The sequence below is a fragment of the Melozone crissalis genome, unplaced genomic scaffold (genome assembly GCF_028551555.1).
Source record: "Melozone crissalis strain CALT ecotype California unplaced genomic scaffold, PUWL_Pcris_2 ptg000004l_1, whole genome shotgun sequence".
In the NCBI taxonomy this organism is placed as follows: domain Eukaryota; kingdom Metazoa; phylum Chordata; class Aves; order Passeriformes; family Passerellidae; genus Melozone; species Melozone crissalis.
Genome location: NW_026535782.1, coordinates 38,188,530 through 38,211,785, shown reverse-complemented (window position 1 = coordinate 38,211,785; position 23,256 = coordinate 38,188,530). Strand labels below are relative to the sequence as shown.

At 36.2% G+C, this 23,256-nt stretch overlaps 1 protein-coding gene across 9 annotated transcripts in view; it reads left to right on the top strand.

Moving 5' to 3' along the window:
* ANKS1B (ankyrin repeat and sterile alpha motif domain containing 1B) overlaps nucleotides 1-23,256 on the top strand; it is a 406,799-nt gene that overhangs the window by 76,091 nt on the left and 307,452 nt on the right. For 8 of the 9 annotated variants that reach the window (XM_054280464.1, XM_054280403.1, XM_054280419.1 and 5 more), the window contains exons 7-8: nucleotides 730-840; nucleotides 3,861-4,036. In XM_054280464.1, coding sequence (XP_054136439.1) covers nucleotides 730-840; nucleotides 3,861-4,036 — 287 coding nt within the window. The remainder of the gene's footprint in view (nucleotides 1-729; nucleotides 841-3,860; nucleotides 4,037-23,256) is intronic. The other variant, XM_054280442.1, reaches the window with a different exon arrangement.

Genomic DNA, 23,256 nt, shown 5'->3' with positions numbered 1-23,256 from the left:
TAATGTAGATATTTATAAGAAAAGAACAGTAATGAAATTGAAATTTAGCACATTCATCATTTCATGTTTTTCTGTTTTTATAAACATTGTTGTGAACATGGGGCAAGGGAAGTTTTCAGGAGAAAAAACAGAAGTTTCAGCACACTACTTTTTAGACTGTTGTTTTTAACTAAATTTTCAGGGGTGCTTTTTGTTTTTCCTCATGTACTGTATTACTGTATCTGTGCTGCAAGCAGAATATTTGACTTTCTTATATCAATGTTTGTATGGATTTTGAACATCCTGAATATCTTGACAAAAAAGTCTCCACAAACTTAGAATAAGAGTGTCTTTTAACTGTAATAATGTAAAAGAACAGTCACGTTGATATTTCAAGGAGGCAAGAAAAACACAGGGATGGTCTCAACTGATTGCCCTTACAATGAGATTTCTGTAGCTGTTTCCACAGACTGAAGCACTGGCCATTTTAGTGTTTTACAGTACTTTCAACAAATGACTGCCTTGTAGCAGTGTTTATGAATAATTATTATTACACGGTTGTGATATTAATGTTTGTAAATGGCAATATTAACATTCATAATAATATTATTATGAGTAATAATTTTTACCAGATTTTAATATGAAAATTTGAAAAGTCTTTAATAAAAAATGAAGTAGAAAATATACTTTTGATTGAAATAAACCCACTTAATTCAGACTTTTAAGTGTGTTTGTGTCTTTAACTTGCAGAATATATGGAAACAGGAAATGCAAGCATTTCAGAGGAATGCCCACTGGAGTGTGCAGAACATCAGTCTTGCGTTTTGTCTCCAGAAGTTCCTCCATCTCCAAAGGCTAAAAGTAAATACATGCACTCTGTGAATGCAAAAGCTGCACTGAATTTCTCTTCAATATTAACATTCATACAAACTTACAAAGTAGAAAAAAATTTGAGAAAGTTATTGATATCAAGTCTGGTTTTTTGTCCTACCATGAATCACTTATCTTGACTTACATACACTGTAATCCATGTCATATAGAAAAGCAAGGAACTGTGTTCTCAGAAAGGGCAGGTCACTAATGGATTACAGTGTACTGCATTGTTTGATCTTAAATATTTTTGCTTTATCTGACCTTATCCATTGCATAATCAAGCAAAACAAAAATACTCAATATGTTGAAATACTCTGCAGGTATTGTTTGCATTTGGGTTAAAAATTGAATTTACTTCATCCTCCCTGATGAGTGCATCTATCAATGGTTTCACATTTGGAAGCCTCTTTCAAAGGTCACAAATGTACTGCTCTTCCTTTTGTCTTCTAACACAGCTGTCATACACTGTAGCAGTCACTTGTGTCCATATGCTTTCATTTTATGTTCTGATTTACCATTTCTTCACCACAACCACTAAAACCAGGGCATGTCCTGAGTGTGGTGTCTTTCATGAAAGTCATCCACCTGTAGAACCAAACCTGACTTCTATCTTCAGTAATCATCCAGAATGAATGTAATTGACTGCTGGCAAATAACTGAACCTGTCCTTGGTTTTGTTGTGTGAGTTGTGGTGTTATTTTGCTTAGTAGTGATTTTTTTTGTTTGTTTGTTGGCATTGTTTGAGTTTTTTTGGTCTTTTTTTAACGTGTTCTTTTTTTTCTTTAACATGTTCACTGGGAGAGTTTTTATTCATGAGAGAATGAAGCTTCCTGATGCATGTCAGGTTATGATCTTCATGGTAATAGTGAACAAATGCTGTAGTTCCTATAATATTTCCCATTGGGGTCCTTAACACACATGTGGTATGTGAAGATAAATAGCTCCTTTGAGATTAGCAGGATTGTGAAGCCAACTGTGCAATAGAAATGTCTATTCTGAAATTATGTAGCAAATAATTTTAAAATATGTATTACTTTTTAAAATAATAAGGTCATGATCTCACATTCCTTATTTCCTCTTACAAGGTATAAATAATGTAAAACGTGCTAGCCGGCTTTTGCTTGTCTATTCTGTAATCTGATACTAAAGGAGAGAAATAGTACTTGATCGTGCTTCCCATCCATCTGTCTGCCATTCAATGACAATCTAATTTCAGATAATTTAAACCAACTTTGGAAGAGGGATGGCTGTATCAATTACCTTCCTGTGACTTTGATGAAAATAGGGAGCTGGATAGAGGCTAAAGGCCCTAATTAGTACCTGCCCTGAAAGAAATAGGTAAAATCTGTCTTTTATGTATTCTGGCTGCAATCAGCCAGTCAGCTAGTGCACTCTCACCCAGAGTCCAGTTTTGTCACACAGAACACATTCTTGCTTAGTAAGAAATACTGCAGGCCATATGTGGGAGAACGTGGGACTAGGGACATGAACGTAGTTCTGTAGGAAGCAGTAGTTCTTGTTCTTTTTTTAAAAAATCACTGTATCATGATTTTGGAGTAGTTTTTAATATTTAGGTATTTTAGTTGCAATTTTTAGTTATAATATTAATCTGGAATAATCCCAATTTACTAATTAAAAAGCAGAATATAAATAAACCCGATTATAATTTTGCTTAATTTACAAGTTTTGTGCAAAGCTACCATTGACTAAGAGTAGAAAGATTAAATGCTTTTAATTCACCACTTCTAGCCTTGTCTCTGAAAATTTTGGTAATAACTGGCCATGGTTATACTTTAAATATATTTTTGAGTATTTTTGTTTACTTAGCATAGCAAAAGGCAACTATGAAAAAAATGAAACAAACAGAGCTCTAGACCAAGCAGATACAGTTTTATCAGTGGATTCTGTAGTTATGTGAACGTACTTAAGTCTGGTTTATGTATGCTGAGCTTAATATGCTCACTCTGTTTTTCCTTTTCAGCATTTTATTTCCAAAGATGGAGTAACATGGAAGCATCTGTATTTTATCAAGTCTAGGCACTGCAGTTTTCATCTTATGACTGTTGTAAACCTAGTTTAAAAAAGGGGTTTCTTACTTGCTCCTGGAAACTCTTGGTCTTTTTCATTTTTCATTGCTATTACTAAAGGTAGCTGTGTAACACACACACAGTACATAATCAGAACCCAGTGTGGTTGATCATAATGAGTAGCTTTTCAGTCTGTGGAGGCCTTGCTGCTACCAGTGGATTATTTGCAGAATGGTTAGCACTCAGTGTGTTTCTAGTACTTATTATGACTGCTATTTCCAATAGTGGTCCTCAGTATAGACATAGAAAGCCTATTGTCTTGCTGTTCTGGCAGATTTCTTTAGTTAAGAAATCTGATAAATTAAGGAGAAAACATGAAACACAGTGCAGAATGCACTAAGTGTGGGTTTCTGATAGACTGCTGTAGGAAGGCATGTTTTAAGCACATAGTATATTCTTCCACCATTCCATTTAATCCTGGGAGAGTGAGAAAGAATTATTCATAAAGCATAGCTGCTTTGATAGGGGAGATATGCATTCTTAGTCACTCACAGTTTACAGAGCTTATGTAGTGTATTAATTAATTACAGCAGCAAACATGAATCTGATGCAGAGTATGGGGTATTGATTTTGTATGTTTGTAGAAACTTTCCTTCCCTGGATTAATTTTACATTCTTGGATAGTTGCTATTTCTATAAATTTTCAGGATTAGAAAACATAGAAAGGGTAAGTATATATTCATCCTAATTAAATGCAAGGTACAGGGCAATGCAGAAGTATGTAGATTGCCTCAAGCAAATTCCTAGCCTGGAACAAGATGCCATTATTTTTGAGCAGAGAATGGTGCATGAAGATCATTGTTTAGAAGATAAGGTATGGAAAATGATAGATGATAAAGTTTAAAGAATGTGCATTTCCTTTTTAGGCATAAATTACCCCGGTATTCTAATTACTGACTAATGGTGTGTCTGTTTTTAAAGGTGAAGCTGTGACTGGAGAATTATCAAAGCTCTTAGATGAAATCAAATTGTGCCAAGAAAAGGAATACTCTTTTGAAGATCTGTCTCATACACTATCAGACCATTATCTGGAAAATTTTAGTAAAGTATCAGAGGAAGATCTTATGACCAGTGGAAGCCAAACCAAGCTTAATGTAGTAAGTAAGATGGGATACAAGGACAATGTATTCAGTTACATCTGATTTATTTATAGCACATTCAAGAAAGAAATAATAAAAGAGTGAGAATAGTGCAAGGTTAACATTATAATAAAAAAATATAACATGTGCTTCTTACAGATTTAGAATGTAATGTTCCCTTCATTTCTCAAAGGTATTGCTTACCACCCCTCAGAATGGCTTTTCATGTCACCACTAATTCAGGTTACTTGTTTTGAGCATGGCGAGTGCAAGGAAGGGGTTTTTTTGTGAAATCAGTGGAGATCAGTATGTTCAATACTGAATGCTAAATGTTAACAGAATCTGATCAGATATGCCCCCAAAAGAACCAGCTAAACATCCTCAGTTATTTTTCTTCTGCATTTTATTACTATATGGCTTTCATGGTGGCCTAATGGTATTGAAGATTGAATCTCTAATACAGATAATTGTGGTTGTGATACTTCAGTGATTTCCAACTACAGTTGAAGATAACTTCATTGCTACTAATATTATGAATAAAGTAGTCTAGGGTTCATTTTTTCTTTACTGTAACAAGGCTTTTTTTTTTTAAATTGATTTCTCTTCCTCATTAGGTTTCCTGGTTTTAGCTGGTTTAGACTGAAACTTAAATTGTGACACTAAATAAATGTGATTGCTCAGGGAATAAAGCAGAGAACAAAGGAAAACTGCTAAGTTCTAAATTTCAGTTAACGTTTTTCATAAGTTAAGAAAAATTATGCTCTCTTGTGTGAGGAAAACAATGGCAAGTTAAAGACTTTCATGTTTTGGAGGATTTATTATGACATATGTAGACAAAATGAGTTTTACGAAGATGCGTAGCTACCCTGAAATGCAGTAGATACTTTTGAAAAGCCCTTCTAGATGTTTGAATGTTTAGATACATAACTCATATTGAACTGAATTTGAAGATACTAATCCCATTTAATCATTTTTAGACACTTGTCTAGTGTCTCTCTGAATTTAGGTGCTAACTGCTATTTAAATCTTCTCAGCTGCTGTTTTGCAGAAAATGTATTCCATATAAATCCGTGTGCTCAGGCCTAAATGAAGTACAATATGAATAGAAAGTATTCAGACACTAAATCTGTAATTTCTGCGACAGGGAAATATAAAGGTAAATTAGGCAATATATTTTCTAGATATTTCATATATTTTGAATTGAACTAGATGTGGAAACAAATCTTTGAAATTGGAGACTGTTTGAAGCATTTTATGGTGCTTTCCTGCTGGGGCATCCAGCTTTTCTTTTAGAGAAAACTGTAGTCAGGATGATGGCTGTGCACTCCCAACATGAAGTTAGGATGGAGGGCAGAATATGTTTCCCCCTGCAGTAAACCCAGCTATACAGATCCGTATGGAGAGGACTCTTTGCTGTGATGTGAGATTTTTCTGTTTGTTCTAAAGCAGCCATTTCATTTTTAATGTATTTTAGGGTTATTCAGTCTGTTCAGATGCTACCTGGCTACCTTGCATTAAAAAATGGAAGTTGCTTCCATTTTTGACACACCTTTTAATTTTGGGCAGGTATTGCCTTCCCTTTGTGTTTAGGCTCCCTGGGTGATATGAAAATCATCATGCTCTGTAAGGGGCCATCAAAGAGTAATTGGGAAGAAGCACTAAAGTGAAGAGATATGTGTAGCTCTGAAAATGATTGCCAAGGTGAATGCTGCCAAACTGCTCTGGGGGCAGGACCAGCAAGTGTAGTCAAGGAAGATGTGTGACAGTACAGTGATGATTGAAGAAACTTAAATGAATATTTATATAAGAACATGAAGATACAGAGAGAAAGAAGTGAAGATGTCTATAGATGTGGAGAGTCAGAAATAGATTGCTTGGGTATGTATTAAAGACAGATTCTTGCAGCTTTTTCTGACTTAGTTTTCTCCTCCATGGGAAGCTTCTGTAAGAATCTCAGTAGGTTAAGTGGGTTCTTGTATTTTGTCTGCATTTATTCACCTCATATTTGCCTCTACTGCACATACCAGGACCCTTTGAAAGTATGGGCAGCACAGGACACCCTATGGAGTCTGCCTGGAGCGGAGACTCTTTCTGCCTGCTGGACTTGAGTGTTGCCTTTCTCAGTTACCAGCTCCAACAGAGGGCTGGAGCCACACCTGGTGTGCTTCCACTAAGGAGCAGTTACTTCAGGTTCATATCAGTTCATATTCAGGTTCATATCAGCAGATTTTTCCTAACTTTCATTGCTGGCTGTGCTGGCATCAGCTCTGAAGAGGTGTAGAAGTTAGCTCCCCATTGATAATGTGTTAGGTGATGCCATTTCCTGAAACTTATGTCGATTCCAGAGATGATGACTGTTGAAGGCTTTTCAACTTCATGTAGTTCTGCAATCTGAAAAGTTTCCAAATCCTAAGTCATGCCACTTTGTGACCCTGAGGGAGATTCTGCAAAGGCACTGGCTGCTTGGAGACATCTGAATTTTTTGCATCATGCTATTGTTTAGAGAAATAGGGGGCCAAGACTGGGGAATTTGATTTGAATAGTAACTTGTGGATCATAAACTTAGGAAGCTGGAGCAAGGAGCATCAGGAGCCACCTCCTGAGGATAGCATAGGCTTGGGAAAGAGAAGACATCAGGAGGCAAAGTGTATTTCAAAGCATTTTTTTAAACAATTGGCTCTTTTCAGGAGAGCCAAAACTGCTGAGACTAAATGAGGTTATGGTTGATTTGGGACTGTAGAAAGGTGTTTGTCTATCCAGAATGCACAGGCTGGAATTCTATCCTGAATTTTAACTGCCAACCTCTATTGTTTGAAACAGTGAGGCTCACAGTTTTTGTTTAGTGTAAGGGTAGTGTGAATGCCTGCTTTTTAATACAATAACTTGACAGTAAAGGCTTCATCTGGAAAAGTGGCGCTCAATTCTGACCATGGCATAGGGGTGAGTTTGCATTGGTTGTATAGTCTCCCAGATAAAGTACAGACATCAGGCTATGATCCCTTCTAGTATTGTTTCTGCATTGTACAGCCACTGGAAAGATACCAGTGTAATCTGGAGAGCAGGACTTTGGATGCCTTGTTCACAGGAACATTCTCTTCCTTTTCTGGTCTTGGGCATCTTGCATGGTTTGTTGCTCAATGATAGAGCACTTGGAGAATTCTATACTTTCTTTGAAAGAAGTAGGTTGGAAGTCTTTTAGGTTAAGGACAGAATGGAATCCATTCCTCCATTTGCTGTGTTATTAGACAGGTAGTCATCCAACAACATAACAAGTTGTTTTGGCATGTTTGTAATAAGGAACTACTTCTTTTCATCTAATTTGGCATTGAAAACAATACATGTTTGTATTATATGTTTCTGTTGGCCAGGTGTGTGATTTGTGACAAGGCATTAAAACCCCAGAGATTTATGTGCTTACAGTATTTTCAAGTCAAATTGGAAGCAGAGTTTGCACAGGTCTGAGGTTCAGTGAAAAAAAACCAAAATGAAAAAAGAAACTCTTTGGTTTAGTCTTCTGAGTTCCAAATTACTAATCAGCTTTGACTCTTAAATTTCCTTGGGACATGGAGGAGCTGACTAGGAAAATTGGTGGTGAGGTGGAAGGCATGACATCTGGGAGAGGGAGAGTACAATAGAGCAGTAAGTAGAAGTAAGGACAGTAGCAGTACACCGATAGTGTAGACATGAAAAGGAACAGATCTGGAGATGAGTGAAAATGTCCCCAAAGGATGCTTCCCTTCCAAAAGTTGAAAGGGGAACTGTGACAGAAGAACAGATTGTCTTAGCTGCCTGAATTGGAGGGAATGATTAATGAAGAGGGAGGAAAAGACTGAATGCTAGCAGCAGAAAGTCAGATGAGAGTAAGTTAATGTTATCTTTTAATTTGAAGAGTACTTTATTAAGGATAAACTAAAGGAAGTCAAGGCTGCGCTGGAAATGTCATAATTTAAATGTTTTCTTTTGCCACTTCGGCTGTGTTTGGTGTGCTGTTGTGCAGATATTAATGCCATGTTTCCTAGTCTGCCTTTACCAGTCATTAAAATATGTACATTACAACATAGCATGCAACGAGCCTCTATTCATTGTCTCTACAAAATTAAAGGCCAGATTGATCACAGTTTTGCAATTCTACTTCAGGGAGAGCTCCAAAAGGTGTTCATACAGCTATGCATCACTTTAGTTGCAATTTCTAGTATTTCTTAATTTCTTGTATGCTGGGTGATGGTCACTTCATAGATTTGTACTTCCAGTTCCTGTCTTTGTTTTTCCCATTTTGGCCATTGTGACTTGAATGTGCTTTTTAGTTGACCTATGTATGCAAAGACATGGAAAGCCCTGACTGGTGCTGCACAGACAAGCTTGGGAAGCTTTATACTTGTGTTTTGCTCAGTGCTGACATATTACAGTTTTTCTATGTTCCCTAGATAAAAATCTTTCAAAAAAACTAGAATTTGATTGTTCCGTGAGTCAGAAAAGCAACTGTGCTTCAAAACATATTTCAGAAAACATGAGGTGGAAAAAAATATACGAAAGTCCTTGATTTATATCGCAGTTCATTTGGAAAGGTGTTTCCTTTTCAAGCTGAATTAAGTGTGATTGCAGTTTCAGGTTTGTTTTTTTTTAAAGTATAATTAAAAAAATATTTATTTTCCAATAGATGGCAGTCTGGTTCAGTAATTTCAAGAACAAAAGCAACCATCTTATGTAAGAGTTTTCCAACATTTCTCGTTGCTGTGTAAAAATTGTGCATTTTAACACAGTTGATAGTCCAAAATGCTTCAAAATGCACACCTTAAATTCCTCTAGGAGAAAAATGTATGGAACATCATGACATACATTTAAGCTACAAAATAAAACATCAGGACTAAATTTAGAAGTGTATCATGGCAAAGAGGTTATACACCAAGTGTGCATTCAAACGATCTGTGTGAATTGAACAGCAAGCAAGACAATTTAAATAGGTATAATGTACAAGCAGGGATCCTGAAAAATTAAATGTGTCAGGAAAATGAACAGAAGATTGTCAAAGTGTGTATTGTGAGAATCCTGAGCACCCACAAGAAAATTGCTTTAGATTCTTCTGTCTGTGGCATTCTAAGATCATTGCCAGTTTCCTGTCAGGTGTGAGATTCCTGTGTATGTATTCATGTCAGGACTAAGAATTCTAATTAAACCCAGGAATGCACCAGCTGTATTGCAATGTATTTGTACATTGTGTTCTTTAAAAAAATAATATCGGAAAATAAAAATATGGGCTTTTTCTACATGTAAGAAATTCCTATGGATTTCAAAGAATATTTGACTTTTTACTTGCTTTGGACAACCTGTGACTGCAAAACAAAAAGTAGAGATTAAGAACTTCTCCACTTGCCTGTGTGTGTAAATATACATTTGCTAGATGTACGTGTTGGATACAATAAATCTCAGACTTTTTCTTTAGTAAACTTGATGTTTTATTTGAAAAATGTTTTCCTAAAATTCTCTCTTAAAAAGGCTTCGTCTTACACTGTATTCAAAAGTTTATTTCCATCTTTATTTTGAAAAGTGTGGTTTTCTTTTCATATAGAAACCATAAGTATTCCATATTTTTTGAGTACTCCTGAGATTTTTTTGAACTAGTACTAATTTTAAAATGTGCCACTTCAATAGAACTGAGGCTCCACATTGAAGTATATTCTTCAGAAGAGTCTCTTTAATCTTTTGTAGTAGGTGGTTGCAATGTTTGCTTTTACATTTATGCTGTTGTGTTCAGAAGCATGACAAAAAAAATGTGTTACTGATTTTCAAGTGCAAATGCAATATCTTACTGTCTTTGGATTTGTGACATGAGTTTAGATTAAAGAAAGAGTTCTTGAGAGTTTTCTGTGTTCTGAAAAGCAGAGTGTATGTTAAAGGATTTTGCTTAATTACATGGTATAAATACTGAGAAACTTAAGATGCCCCCAATTTTTTTTTTTAAACTGAAGATAGTAAAGCTGTGTAGTAACTGCACTACAGAGGGATTTCACAGAAGTGGCAGCAGCATATCTGTTTAAATTTAATGTGGTTTTATAATAGATAATAAAGGCTGGCAGCAGTAATTTAAATTTAAACATGAGGAAAGGTTCTGTGTAGTCTCAGGAAAAAGATTTGGATTTCATCACAGGCATATAAATGTCAGTTTCTGCCATCCAGAATGGGAAGTTGATACTTGTGCATGTTGAGAGAGTGGAAAAAAATATATGTAAAAATATAATAAGATTGCTGAAAAGAATGATGGTACATATTCAAAGACACAATTTTTACTCCTATGTCAGAATATCAAGAATATGAGGCTATATAACAGCAATAAAACTATAATCATGTCTGGTTTATATCTAAGGAGAGATTCAAAATCATAGAATTATGTGGTTTTGAAAGAAGTTGACTAAGAATATATTAGAGTGGGTAAAATTTATGCATGGTTTTTCAGAAGTCAGTTATTCTGATTAATTTTTTTCTGTGAAGAAAAGAGCAATTATTTTTTTATAAAAAGCACAGGATTTTTTTATTGTTTCACAAAGTAATTGCTAGAGCTTGTTGAATATTGAAGTAAACTGTTTAGTAGCATTATTCAAGAATACTATTTTGGTTTTTACCTTTGATATAACATTTAAATAAATAATGGCTGGATTGAAATATAATAGCTAAGAGTGACCCAACATGCTCAAGTAAAATAATCGCTGTCTTGGGCCTTTAAAAACACCACACACTTGCATGCATTATTGAGAGAGGAATACAGAATTTCAGAGAAAAATGGTGATGAGCAAGCCAGAAGTATGTGCAATGACTTACTAATGAGGATACAGTAAAAACACCTTCCAGAACAAATTTGCTTGCTTATTTATTAGGGAATAGTAAGATAATCAGGCCTGATTGTATGGGGCTTCAAGGACAGAAACAGATAAATTTAAATAATTTAATATAGTAACACTTGATGAATTTGATAATAAAGCTTCAATGCATTTTGCAGGTATTTATGATGTATTGAGAGACAGTGTTTGGAAGATTGTTGCTTTACCGAATTCCTTTTTTATGATAGTGTTAGATAATTTTAGTATTGCCAAATTCTGATGCTGCAAGAATTTTGTATTAAGTTGCTCTTTTACCCAGTTCAGTAATGAATCCTATTTTGCAAGCATATACTGACTCTTATTTCTATGGGAAGTATGATGGCCATCTCTCCTAGAATATGTAAACATAACTTTTTGAGATTCCCTTGTTGAAGAGGTCTACCCACACTCTGAAGATAAGATTATATAACTTTAAAAATTTATTTTAAAAGCTACCACCTCACTAAAAACCATCTGCTACTCCCAATTTCTAGTGCACACAGTAGTATTTCCCACTGAGAACTGTTGCTGCTGCTCCTTTTTTTCATTAGATATTTATAATGGAACATCCAGTACCAAACATCCACTTGGTCAGTGTGGAATTATATGCTTTCCATAAATTGCTTTAAAAAGGATTTCTAAATTCTGTTTAAACATGAGCTAGTGATTACAAAGAAGCAGAAGGAAACCAACTGGATACAAATTTTTTCCCCCTCTTTTAGGCTACCTACCTAGTGAAGGGGAGTTCAGACTTTCTAAAAGTATCCTTTCCTAACGTGTGTTCTGTAGCTATTAAAAAAGATTATGTTCTGTATCTGTAGGTTAGGCTATGCTTCAGCACAGTGTTGTGAAAATTTATGTTAGAGGGGTCCTAATAGGAGCTATGTGGAGCTCTACACAGAAGAATTTGCCGGGTATCATGCTTCACAGCTGACTAAATGAGCCTGCAGCTCCCTGCTGCTGTGATTTCGTGTAGAAAGATTGCTAGCCAATCCTCCCGTGAGCTGCACAGACCTACCGTGTCAGAAAGCCATTGCTTGTTTAGGAATATAAAATCTCAAAACATGACAACACTTAGTATGATTTAAACTACACGAGTTAAGTATAACTAGGGGAATGTGCTGGCCAAACCACCAATTCATTTCATCTGCATTAAAAAGTACCTGCTCTTTTTTCCACTAGAATGATTTTCTAGAATATTTAAGCAGTCTGTGCAATTATGTGTGTGTGGCAAATTCCTTGACTATCAGGTACTAGCAGGAAAATAGCTTACAGACAAATGCATCTCTCTGAATGCTGTTATGTGTTTAGCTTGCAGTGGTGAAGCCTAAAGGTATCTAATCCTTTTTCTCCAGTCTGTCACATTGTTTACCATCGTGTAAAACCCTGTATTGCTTTTTTGCAGAATGTGTGCTCTAGACACAGGCATTTTCTCTTATTGGCTGAGTTTATGCTTCCATTTATTCTTATATGGTAAAATCTGATAGAGTAGAAAAGAGCAAATGCTTTGTGCACACCCTTCATAATTTGTAATATTTCAGGCTTTTCCTTTCTTAAAGCTTTCCTTTTCATGACTAAGTAATTTTAGCATTTTCTTATTTTGTATATAAGTCTTTCCATGCTGCCAAGCACTTTCACTTGCCCTGCTGTGGACCCTTTCATCTCAGCTGAATCTTTTACATAAGGACCTTGGATATGGGTTTAGAATTTTTTCCATATAAAGTAATTATAATACAAGCTTTTCAGATCAAAGAGCTTGTTTGTCTTTGTGGTTATAAAGCTGTGTGTAAATTTGGGGTGCTGTGGCAATGATTAGCAAAATTTTGTCTACTCAAGAATTCTGTTTGATAGCTAGGTTTTATTAACTTGACTACAGTAGATTTTTTTTTTACAAGAACAATTTTAGTTCAATACTGAGCACATATGTAGAGTCATCTCTGTTTCATTATGCTTAGATGAACACCAAGGATATCTACTAATCTCAGTAGGATTAGCCAACATCTTAGGGCTCTGTCAGAACTGATCCTGAAATCATCTCCCCATTATGAAATATATTTGGTTGCATTAAATATCTTTTTTTTAATATTACTCAATGCTTTAGAGAACCTTCTTTCTCATCTGTGTTTCATGATTTTTTTTTAACATCCTTGAGCTGCCTGTGCCATTGTGCCACTGTTGCCAGTGCTGCACAGCAGAACCCCTTCTCTTTCATTTCTTGTGCTACCCTCAGGGTCTGTCATCCTGGGAGTATTCAGTAGTGTACAACGTGATGGCCATACTTAAGCTGCAGTCTCCAGATTCATTTGGGACCTTCCAAGAGAGTTTGGAAGGAGAACAGAATGAGAAGATAATACCATGACATTTCCACCCAGGCAGGTGACTTTTTTAATGTTAGCATCAACTCTTTGTGATATTATTATAAAACCAAATTGTCAGGAACACTAAGTTATTGGTAACCGGAGTTGCTTCCCTCAAGAACTGACATTCATTAGAAGTTTGTCAAAAAAAAAAATCTGTCATGGACTCCTGCTCTCTATTTCCCTTGGGTTTCTCCTGTCCTCAGACTGTTCTCCAGTGTTCCAGTCAAAATCACAATTTCAGATTCTCCTTCACAAGAGAACAAAAAGTTCTTTTCATCTTCCTTGGTCTTCTCAAAATACAGGTTCTGCCTATGTGATTTAGAGCATCACAAGTAGGAACACTGATACTCCAAAGGTGTATTGGTTTATCACATTTGAGCAATAAAGTATGGAGCAATGTACGAGGTCTAGAAGGAATTTGAAAGACTTTGCTGACATTTAGGTAAAATCAGATTTTATTTTCTGAAACATATTGTTTGCTCTCTGGAAAAACTGCTTTTGGTAGAATATAAGAAGAATGAGCTTAGATGTGTTGATTTGTTTTTCACAGTCATATATATATATATATTTACCTGAGGAAAAAGATAACTGAGTTAATAAGGAAAGAAGAACCTGTCCTGCAATCTAAACAAAAAACACATTGTTCTAGAACATTTTAGCTTTTGGTGTTTCTGCATTTTAAGAGATAGGAATTTCTGTAATAATTTAGAACTCTTATCAGCAGGTACCAGGTTGTCAGCAGGTACCAATGCAGGTTTGATTGTTCTTTTAAATGCATAGGGGTCTCAGAATAAATGAGTGTTAGACCTACACATCAAGTTACAAAGAGTAGAGGGGAAAAAAAAGAAATATTTTTGTATATAACTCAACACTGATTTAATGTCTATTCCATTAGTGTAGGAATTAAGTCATTAAGCTTGGAACTTGCAGTGAAGCCTGATGATCACCATCTGACAGGAAATGCATGAGAAAAGTAAGAACTGTATGGCTATGTCTCAGTTGTTTTCTGTGGTGAGTGGAACAGCATCATTTTATCCCAATGGTGTAACCAGGAGATGGAGCCTGCTAATCTGTCAGAGCCATGTGAACTTCTACAGGATCCTAAGGGGTGGGGATTAAATGTAGGGTTTCAGTATATTTGATTCAATGATTCTTTTGAATTTGGCTAAGTAGGTACTTTCTTAGAAGCCGCAGTCTTGCTTTCTTTTCTTTGCCTCTTTGTAAGAGGTATACAAATAATGCTAATGATAAATAATGTGCATATTTCACAGGGCAAAATGACCACCCATGACAAGCTAATACAAAATAATGCTCTCTTTAAAAATTGTTTAGTAGCTGAAATTACAGCATTGGGCAGTTTGTTTGGACTACTTGTTTAATTTCATTTTTATTCTATCTTAGTGGCTACAAGCAGATTTTTTTATAATAGGCACATAAAATAAATTCAGTATGTTTTTCCTTAAGTTTTGAAAGTTGACCATTTATAACATCGAGTTTCATTGTATTCTGTTGACAGATTTTTCCAGCCCCTGTTAATAAGCTCAGCAAGTAGAAAATGAATAGAAAAATATGCTGGACCTGATTCCTATACCTCTATAGAATATAATATCTTGAGGAATTCAGTTAAGGGCCAGTGCCTGATATTTAGTATGCATTAGAAAAGTTTGCCCATACATCAAGAGTGTGCTAGAAAAGCACCCCTTAGCTTTTCTGTGACTTTATTATAACTGGAATCCTTGCCTGACTTCAGTGGTATAGGTTTTTAAACTGAAATTAGAATCAAAAACCAGATTTACTTGATGTGTTGTGTCACATGATGCACATGTTGGTCTTTACAGCAGTTTCTTTATTTTTCCAGAGAAATGTGAAGGTTGAATGACTTACACAATTTTTGAATATCTATTTTCATTCCTCTTGTTTTGGCCTCTATCCTTCCTAAACTTACCATAAGTTTCAGTTTAGTGTCATGAGGGAAAATCTCAGGAGAGGCTCTACCATTTTATTTACTTCAGTAATTATTTGAGATTAAGCAATTTGCATTAATACTACCACTATTATTTTTGTTGATATTGGTGCTCTGCCTAATATTTCTGAAACATAGACTGTTCCTAATCTGCAAAGAAGCAGCCTCAATACTGCCTTAGACAAAAATCATAATAAAATATAATTACTTTTTTATTGCTATGCTGGTCTTTCTTTCCATTGTTAATAGTTTCTTACTTACAGGTATTGGAATGTTTATTGCCTTGCTTTTGTCTCTGTCAGTGGTGTTTCCTTTAAGAAATCTAAATAATTTTAACAGTTCACAATTGCTTATTTAGTTGTTGATACCTCCTGAGAAACATAGTGCTTCACAGGAGTTATAGATGAAAGCCTGTTACTGACTTGTTTATCTGTATTTTATAGGAGCTTTAAGACATTATATTATGAATGGCTGGAGAAAGAATTTAAATATTAAGTCTTCAGCTACTTAGGAATGTGTCTGGAGAAGAACATAAAGGTGTGCTTGTACTGCAGTGGATCTGAATGTGTGGTGTTGAATTTACCACAGGCAAAAGGAAACAGTACCAATGAGCTAGCACAGAAAAAGCGCACACTCTCCTACATCTTCTGGCAGTAGTGGTTATTGAGATTACTGCAGTGATATCACTGGTTTAACTATATAAGACAGGAAAAAGCAGCAACTTGAAGTATGTCAGCATCACACTGGGAGATTTTCCTATTGGCCATAGCAAAGACTTTGCCTTCCTAGTGAAGATGATTTTGAATGCTGCTTCCATGTGCTGTGTAAATCAGGCTGCATTGAGAGCTGCTCTCTAGTTGATATTATGCTGCATCTCTGATGGGATGTGTGTGATTTTTTTCAACACCTCTAGAGGAGTCTGAGCCATTGCTTGTGCTTCTGAGAACAAAAGGTAGATTATTCTTTGGCTGATCTTTTCTAGTTAGGTCTTCAACTTCTATGCCTTCTAAGACATTTCAGCTGTCTACTGTTCTACTGTGTTGTGTTTACATTATGTTTAGCACTTGGCTGCCAATATGGCAAACCACAAGTAATTTGTTTCTGCTGGATCTGTAAATCACATAGCAAAAATGCTTTTCAAAGCTCTTTTGATTGTCTACTCTTAACCAGCATTCACCTTCAGATGACTAATGCAGTACTGCATATAGTTCTTTAGATTGCCTTTGACTATTCAGGTAGGATTTTCTTTTATGTTCTTTATTAAGGCAACAGCAGCTTAATGGAATAATAACTGCGTTTTCATTGACACATTTCTATTGAGAATATGGGTGCTAAATAAAAAACTGTGCACTGGAGGAGTAATAAAGTGGTGACTTCTGCCTACTCTCTTGCCACCTGATTTTTCCCCTACTTTAATTTCACTTCTTTCTGCTCTATTTCATGAGAAATAATGTGTTTTCTATAAGTTTCATCATACTGCCACCCACTTACCAACCCTCTGTTTTGCAATTTTAAAAAAGAAAAAATGCAAGGTTTACAACTGATTTTCATGGCAATTACATAGCACTGAGATTTTCAAATGTTATATGATAACATTCAGATGGTATAGGGCTGTTAAATACAGAGATGCCTCTGTAACTATTCTTCAAGCAGTGTTTTCTCTGAGATACTTAAAGCCAAAAGTGATTTACATTACTTTGAATTATGATTTTTTTTCCTTTATGCAAGGGCAAATATTCTGTAGCCTTTAATTATCTTTAATATTTTTAAAATTATTAACACTTGATTTTTCTTTTATGTGGGCTCCTATGCCCTTCATTATCAGTTTCTTCTTTTTCATCTGGTGGATGAGTTTTTGGGTGAGTCACATTTTGGAGTGAGTCATGTGCATATTGATTCAGGGAGACGCAAAAATCTGTCATTAACCTGAGAAATTCCATTAACTTAATTGCAACTGTTCTTGTGGTTAAATTTCAAGACTCGAGAATAAAGGTACCAAATTCCTTCCCTTTTTGCGCAGCCCATATTTGTGTATAGCCTTCCTTACATACCAATACAGGCCAAATCTACTATGCCTGTGGGTTGGAAAGGCATTCCTAGAGATGCATTCTGTAGCAGTGTGTCCTTGCAGTCTTTATGACTTCCTGGGTGAATTCTATTTTAGGGCTTTATGCTTCATATGCTAAGTTCTTTTTCATGGTAAAGCAAAGTACTTGAAATGCTTTGACATTAAACATTTAAAATTAAGTGTGCAAATAGACTGATTTATTAGTATTAGGTATGTGCTCAAAGTTAGACAAGTATTTCAAACACAGGTTCACTTTATTTTAGCTAATGTTAAGAAAGAGAAATTAATTTGGCAGTTCAATCCTGTCCCAAACACATATATTAGAGTGGAGTAAGTTATGGAAGTGCCTGTGTTTTGATACATTATAGAGAAGTAGCTTAATCCATAGATTAACTTTTATTAAATCACAGAATTCACTGAGTTGGAAGGAGCCCACAAGGATCATCAAGTCCAGTTTTCTGGGCCTGCAGAGAGCCATCCCCAAGACTCACACTCTGTGCCTGAGACTGTTCTCCAAATGCATCTTGAGCTCTGTCAGGGTGATGCTGTGACCACAGTCCTGGGGAGCCTGTTCAGTGTCCAAACACCCTCTGGGTGCAAAACCTTTTCCTCATATCCAACCTAAACCTTCCCTGACACAACTTCAGGCCATTTTTTTGGGTCCTGGAACTGATCACTTGAGAAAACAGATCACCTATTAGGTTTTTAAATCCTAAAACTTTTGTTTTATGAATGGTTTCATCCTTCTATGAGAGTAGTGCAAAGATTAAGAACCATCTTAATATTTGTTATTTGTGCTACATGCAAGGATGAATTAAAATTTTGACTGTATTGCTCTACTTTCAATACATGTCCAGATGTACTTATTTTATGATCTCATTTTTACTTAAAATTTTGACCTTATTCACTGTGCATTATACTTCCCATTTGATTCCAGGATGTATTTCCTGTATAGTGTCAGATCCTGCTGTGGTGACAAAATGATTTATTTTGGGGTGCTTGTCATGATAGCTGTCAATGGCACTTGCCCACTGAGGAACAGCAGCTACACAACCACATAGTTGGGTATATATGTAAATGTATGTGAATTAATCACATTTGCCTAGTTAAAGCATCTTGTGTTTGCTATGTGCGGTCGTTTCACTTGACTCTACTGACTTCAAGTGACAGGAATTTCTCCTCAGAATAAGATATCACAGTGATCTTGAGTTCCAAGGGTGTAACTGCTTCAGATGTGGTGTTTCTTTGGGACCCCCAGTCAGAAAATATCACATGAAACTGGGCTGATGGCAGTGGTGTAGAAACCAAGATTCCACATCTGAGACTGCTGGAGCTGGGATTTGCAGCGTACTTAGGCTCATATACCACTGAGAATAGATACAGAGTCTCCCAAGATGATTCCTGATGTAGCCCAGAATTTGTGTGAACTCACCTTTGGTTTCAGCATAGCCAGCAGATCAGGAGCAAAAACTCAGCGACCCTCTTGGAGATGTTGAGATGACGTGTCTAGCATCCCACAGGGATTAAGGCAGAGGCAGGTGCAGAGTACTCTTCTCCATCATTCTGCTGCTGTAAGTACAAGACTGTCTTTGCCTTCCTGATTCTTTGCAGAATACAGGAGGTGCAGTCAAACTCTACCCACACTCAGAGCGAATGAAAGAGATGCAGACTCGGAACATGTTTGTGAAAGAACAGCAGCAGATGTGCAGTGTAAGGTGAAAGACAAAATAATGAGGATGGGAAACAGAAAATCATTAGTAGGGAGAAGGCCTTGGGGGATGTGGGAAAAGTGTGCCCAGGCTTCCAAAACCTTTCACTGTCAGTGAGACATATGATGTATGTCATAATTGAGGCTCCTCCTTTTCAGGATCCTTATTCAGTCTCAGAAGGGCATATTTGCTTAATGCAGGGATGCTGCTGTTGAAAAATAGTAACTGATTGTATTATTTGCCATGCCCTAATTCTCTTTTTACTTCTGCACTGGGCATTTACTTCTGCAGCCTTGGGCATTTTCCCCTGAGAGCAGCTTGGGCAGCAGCAGGGGGAGCACTGAGAGCACAGAACAGTGTCCCAGCTCTTCTGTCCCTGGCTTGACTGCAGCAGCTGCTGGGGACAGCTGTGGCAGAGATAGACCTGCTCATCCAAATTTATAGAAGAAATTCAGGAACAGTTTCCTGTTCTATTAGTTATTAGTAATAATAATGTCAAAATAGAATACTAGGTAACAGACCTGTAATTTTTTGCTTTTATTTCACAGTGTAAGGTACATGTCCTTTGGGCCAAGGAGAGTTAGAAGCACATCTCTGTTAGGATGATAGAAAAATGCATGTTTGACAAATTATTTCTACAGAAGAAACTTCCTACTGACCTCATTGTTTCAAACTGAGTGACAGCACTTGGCTTATCAAATGCCTGGTTGCTTTCTGCCTCCCATAAGCAGAACAATATTGCTTTCTGGATTTCATCTTTACTGCTCCATTTAAAAATATTGTTCCCTAAATGATAAGGGAATGTTCGTGTCTCCAGAGCCATGATGCAATAGCAAACAGTAAATGTCCTGTTATTTTGCACCTTTCATAGTTTGCTAATGATGTTTGGCTCTAGCAGATACTGTTTGAAAGGGTATATTAAATACTTCTGCAATTGGATGATATTGTGAAAAAAACCACATACAAGAAGTAAAGGTTTTAATGTTTGGTTTTAGGTTTCACTGGACTAGTCCAGGAAAGTCTCCTATGTATTCTGAAACAAGGGAATTGAGTGGCAGTGTCTGCTTAGAAATGTCAAGGCAGAAAGCAGACTAGCTTCAGTAAAAGTTGAGAAAAATGGAGGGACTGAAAGGAAATAAGACATCTTTTATAATTTAGTGTATTCCTTAAATAAACTCATCTAGGTAATAAGTTCATATGTTACATAGGAGATAGTTAACATTTGATAAAAAGAAGGCCATATGTAAAGGTATTTTTGTATGTTTTATACATGGTGTACAACTGCTGAGCTGTGAACTTGGTGACTGTAAATAATAGTTAAGATTAAAGCTGCTCTCACCTTCTCTTGTTGTTAAGAGTAGAACAGACTTACTCTGCGTTTTCTTTCTGTATTCATCATTCGCTCTGTTGATAAATATTGCCTTGCTCTCTTAGATTAGGGTAGAGATTCCAGGTTATTGTGATAGACAATATGATGTACATACATGTTTTGAGAATGAATAGGCTCTTTATAAAGTGTCCTTCAGTCTAAAGTGTCCTAGTACCCAAATCTTTGCCATTTATTTAGATGAAGGGATGAAAAGGAAGGCTTCCATATCTAAATTTTGGGAGACATGATTTAGATACTCATTAAGTATGAAAATGGGAGATGATGTGATAGGCTTAGTAGTGTCTGAAGAAAATTTGTCACTAGTTGTAGTGGTAGAGTGTCCTTATGCTAGATCTTACTACTCTCTCACTGCTGTATCATTATTATTCTCTCTTTACTCAGAGAAATTACTTTCTTAGCCTTTTACTACTGCAAGCAGTGTCTAATACTTGATTCAGTGTTCCAGTAAAAAACACAACTTTTATTAAAGCTTTAATTCCCTATTAATATCTTTGCAATTTCTCTACCAAATTTTCCTTTTGCATATCATATCTAATATCATGTAACATCGTGTAAGGTTTTCTGTCTGTTCTGTTGAAGATATATGTTGCTTATGCTTGTCTCTTCTAACTTAGGCAGAAGTTCCCTTACTGAAGATTAGTACTGCAGTTTATATTGGCTTTGCCATTTCATAATGTCTAATTCAATTAATTGAGTAGCTGTGATTTAGATGGCATTTTTAACTACATTTGTTTGGGTTGTTTTAACTCCAAACAGGCATAAATAAGTGGTTCTAAATGGTGCCTGTTTTTCTTTAGTTGACAGAAATATCTTCTACTCTGTTTATTTATTTATTTTCTGAGAAGTGGGCATAAATAACTTTAGTTTTACTAAAACTCTCCCTACAGGGCTATATCAAGGCTTTCCAGTAGCACACACAGAATTAGATTTTCATGTTCAAAGGACCTCTAAGGAGGCAAAATTAAATTATACAACAGAACAGAAAAATTAGGGAGTTCTGGGAAAGGAATGAAGGCTGTGAGACAATAACAGGAAACTGTGTGGTCTGGGTTTGGAGTTTTATGGGTTTGTGTGACAGTCTGAGCTCTGTGAATGGATTGTAGATTTTTCTGTATCTCGTTTGCCTCCTCCAGATGCATCCTTCTTCCCAGGGTCTGCAACCCCAGTCTATCAAATTTGGGGCACTTGTGACGCTTTTCTCTCATGCAGTTATTAACTCCTTCCTTCCTCTTTGCAAATGCAGCTTTCTTTCCGTGCAGTAATTCCCACATATCTCTCTCCCACTGCCTGGGAGGAACTGGGCGTCTGTCAAGCAGGGATGGGTGAGAAGGGTGATGGCAATAACTGTTTCTTCACCCTCCAAATTGACTTTTCCTAATGGTGCCTTTTTAGTGCCTTATTGGTGGCAGAAATCTGTACAAGTGTAAAAAGAGCTCAGCCTGATCTACAGTAGTCTGTAAATTAGTTTGTATCATGTTCATAGCTGTGTTGTCTAGTTGCATGACAGTACCAGTTTGTTCCAGTAGTATGTCCAATGAACTCTGGCATTGACTGATCCTTTTTTAATGATCAGGAGATCTGACTAGATACTTTGCACTTCCTCTCATTCACATTGACATTAAATTCGTGTGATTCGCACTCTCTTAGCCTATTTATATAAAATACATCTAAGGGAAATCTACAACTCTCATTCTGCTTGTCTATTTTATTTTTACTGTTCAATAATTGTTTGGCATGGAGTTTTTTCACTCTGTTCCTGTAATGGCTAAATACTCATATGCTCCCCCTTCAGTGACTCTATTGTAATTCATCTTCCTTTAGTTGTGTTGAAAATTTCTCCCTTGTGTGTGTGTTTTTTACCTTTAAAGGGTGCACTGACATTTTTATATGATTTTTGTATTCATTCACTTCCATTGGCTTGTAAGGTTACAGCTAATGTGTGTCACCTGCTTTGCTGTGTTGAGCACTGCTGCAGTTCTTTGCTTTTTACTCCAGGGGGCAAGAAATGCTTTATTCTCGGGTACAGCAATTCTGAGATTTAAAATGCAAGTGTAGGGCAGCCACCATGGAAGATGGTGTCATAAATAGAGGGGAAAGACCTCTAGTCTGCTTCCTTTGTCTATGCAAATACCTAGCAATAATAGTCTTTCACGACCTACACTCTGCAGAATTAACCCGATGCTTTTAATAATCAGTGTGAGAATATTGGTTGCTATGGCAACACATTCTGTGGTACTACTAGAGTGTCAAAATAACCTAATGAAATACCATGCTAAGAATGCTTTAGAAATTGACTTCTAAAATAAAAAGTAAATAAATCCACCTAACTTTACAAGATATGGATAGATTAATGAAGTCTGCAATAAGGGAAGAACCATTTTCTAACCAAGGGGAATCAGCATAATGGAGTGGGATATATTGTGTTTCTCATCTTTGATGCATCAGTTGAGATAGAATTTCTAAATATTTTCCCTGCTTAAATAAGTGGTATACCAACAACTTTTGTGTTAAGAAGTTAGCTCAAGAGTTGAATGATCCTCAGGTGTTCCACAATTTGAGTTAGTGCCTGTCTGTGCGGTGCCTTTGCTTCTACAGTTTCCATCAGCTTGTGTTCATCTTTTGAGCTGCTGCTGTTTCTCTACTTCTTTTCTTTCCTACTTTTCTTTCACTTCTCTATTCCCTTCCTTGCAGCAGACTCCATGCATTTCTTTATTCTATTGGCTAAAATAATCTGCACTTAGGTATTGGGGTTTTCAAGATGATTTTTACATGGACCCCATAGCAGGGCTTTAGAGTTAATGTTACCATCAGATCGATAGCTGCGGTCAGCCATCGTTTCAAACAGTGCTGTTTTGATCCAGCCACTTCTGAAAGAAGTGGTCCTAAACACAGCATTT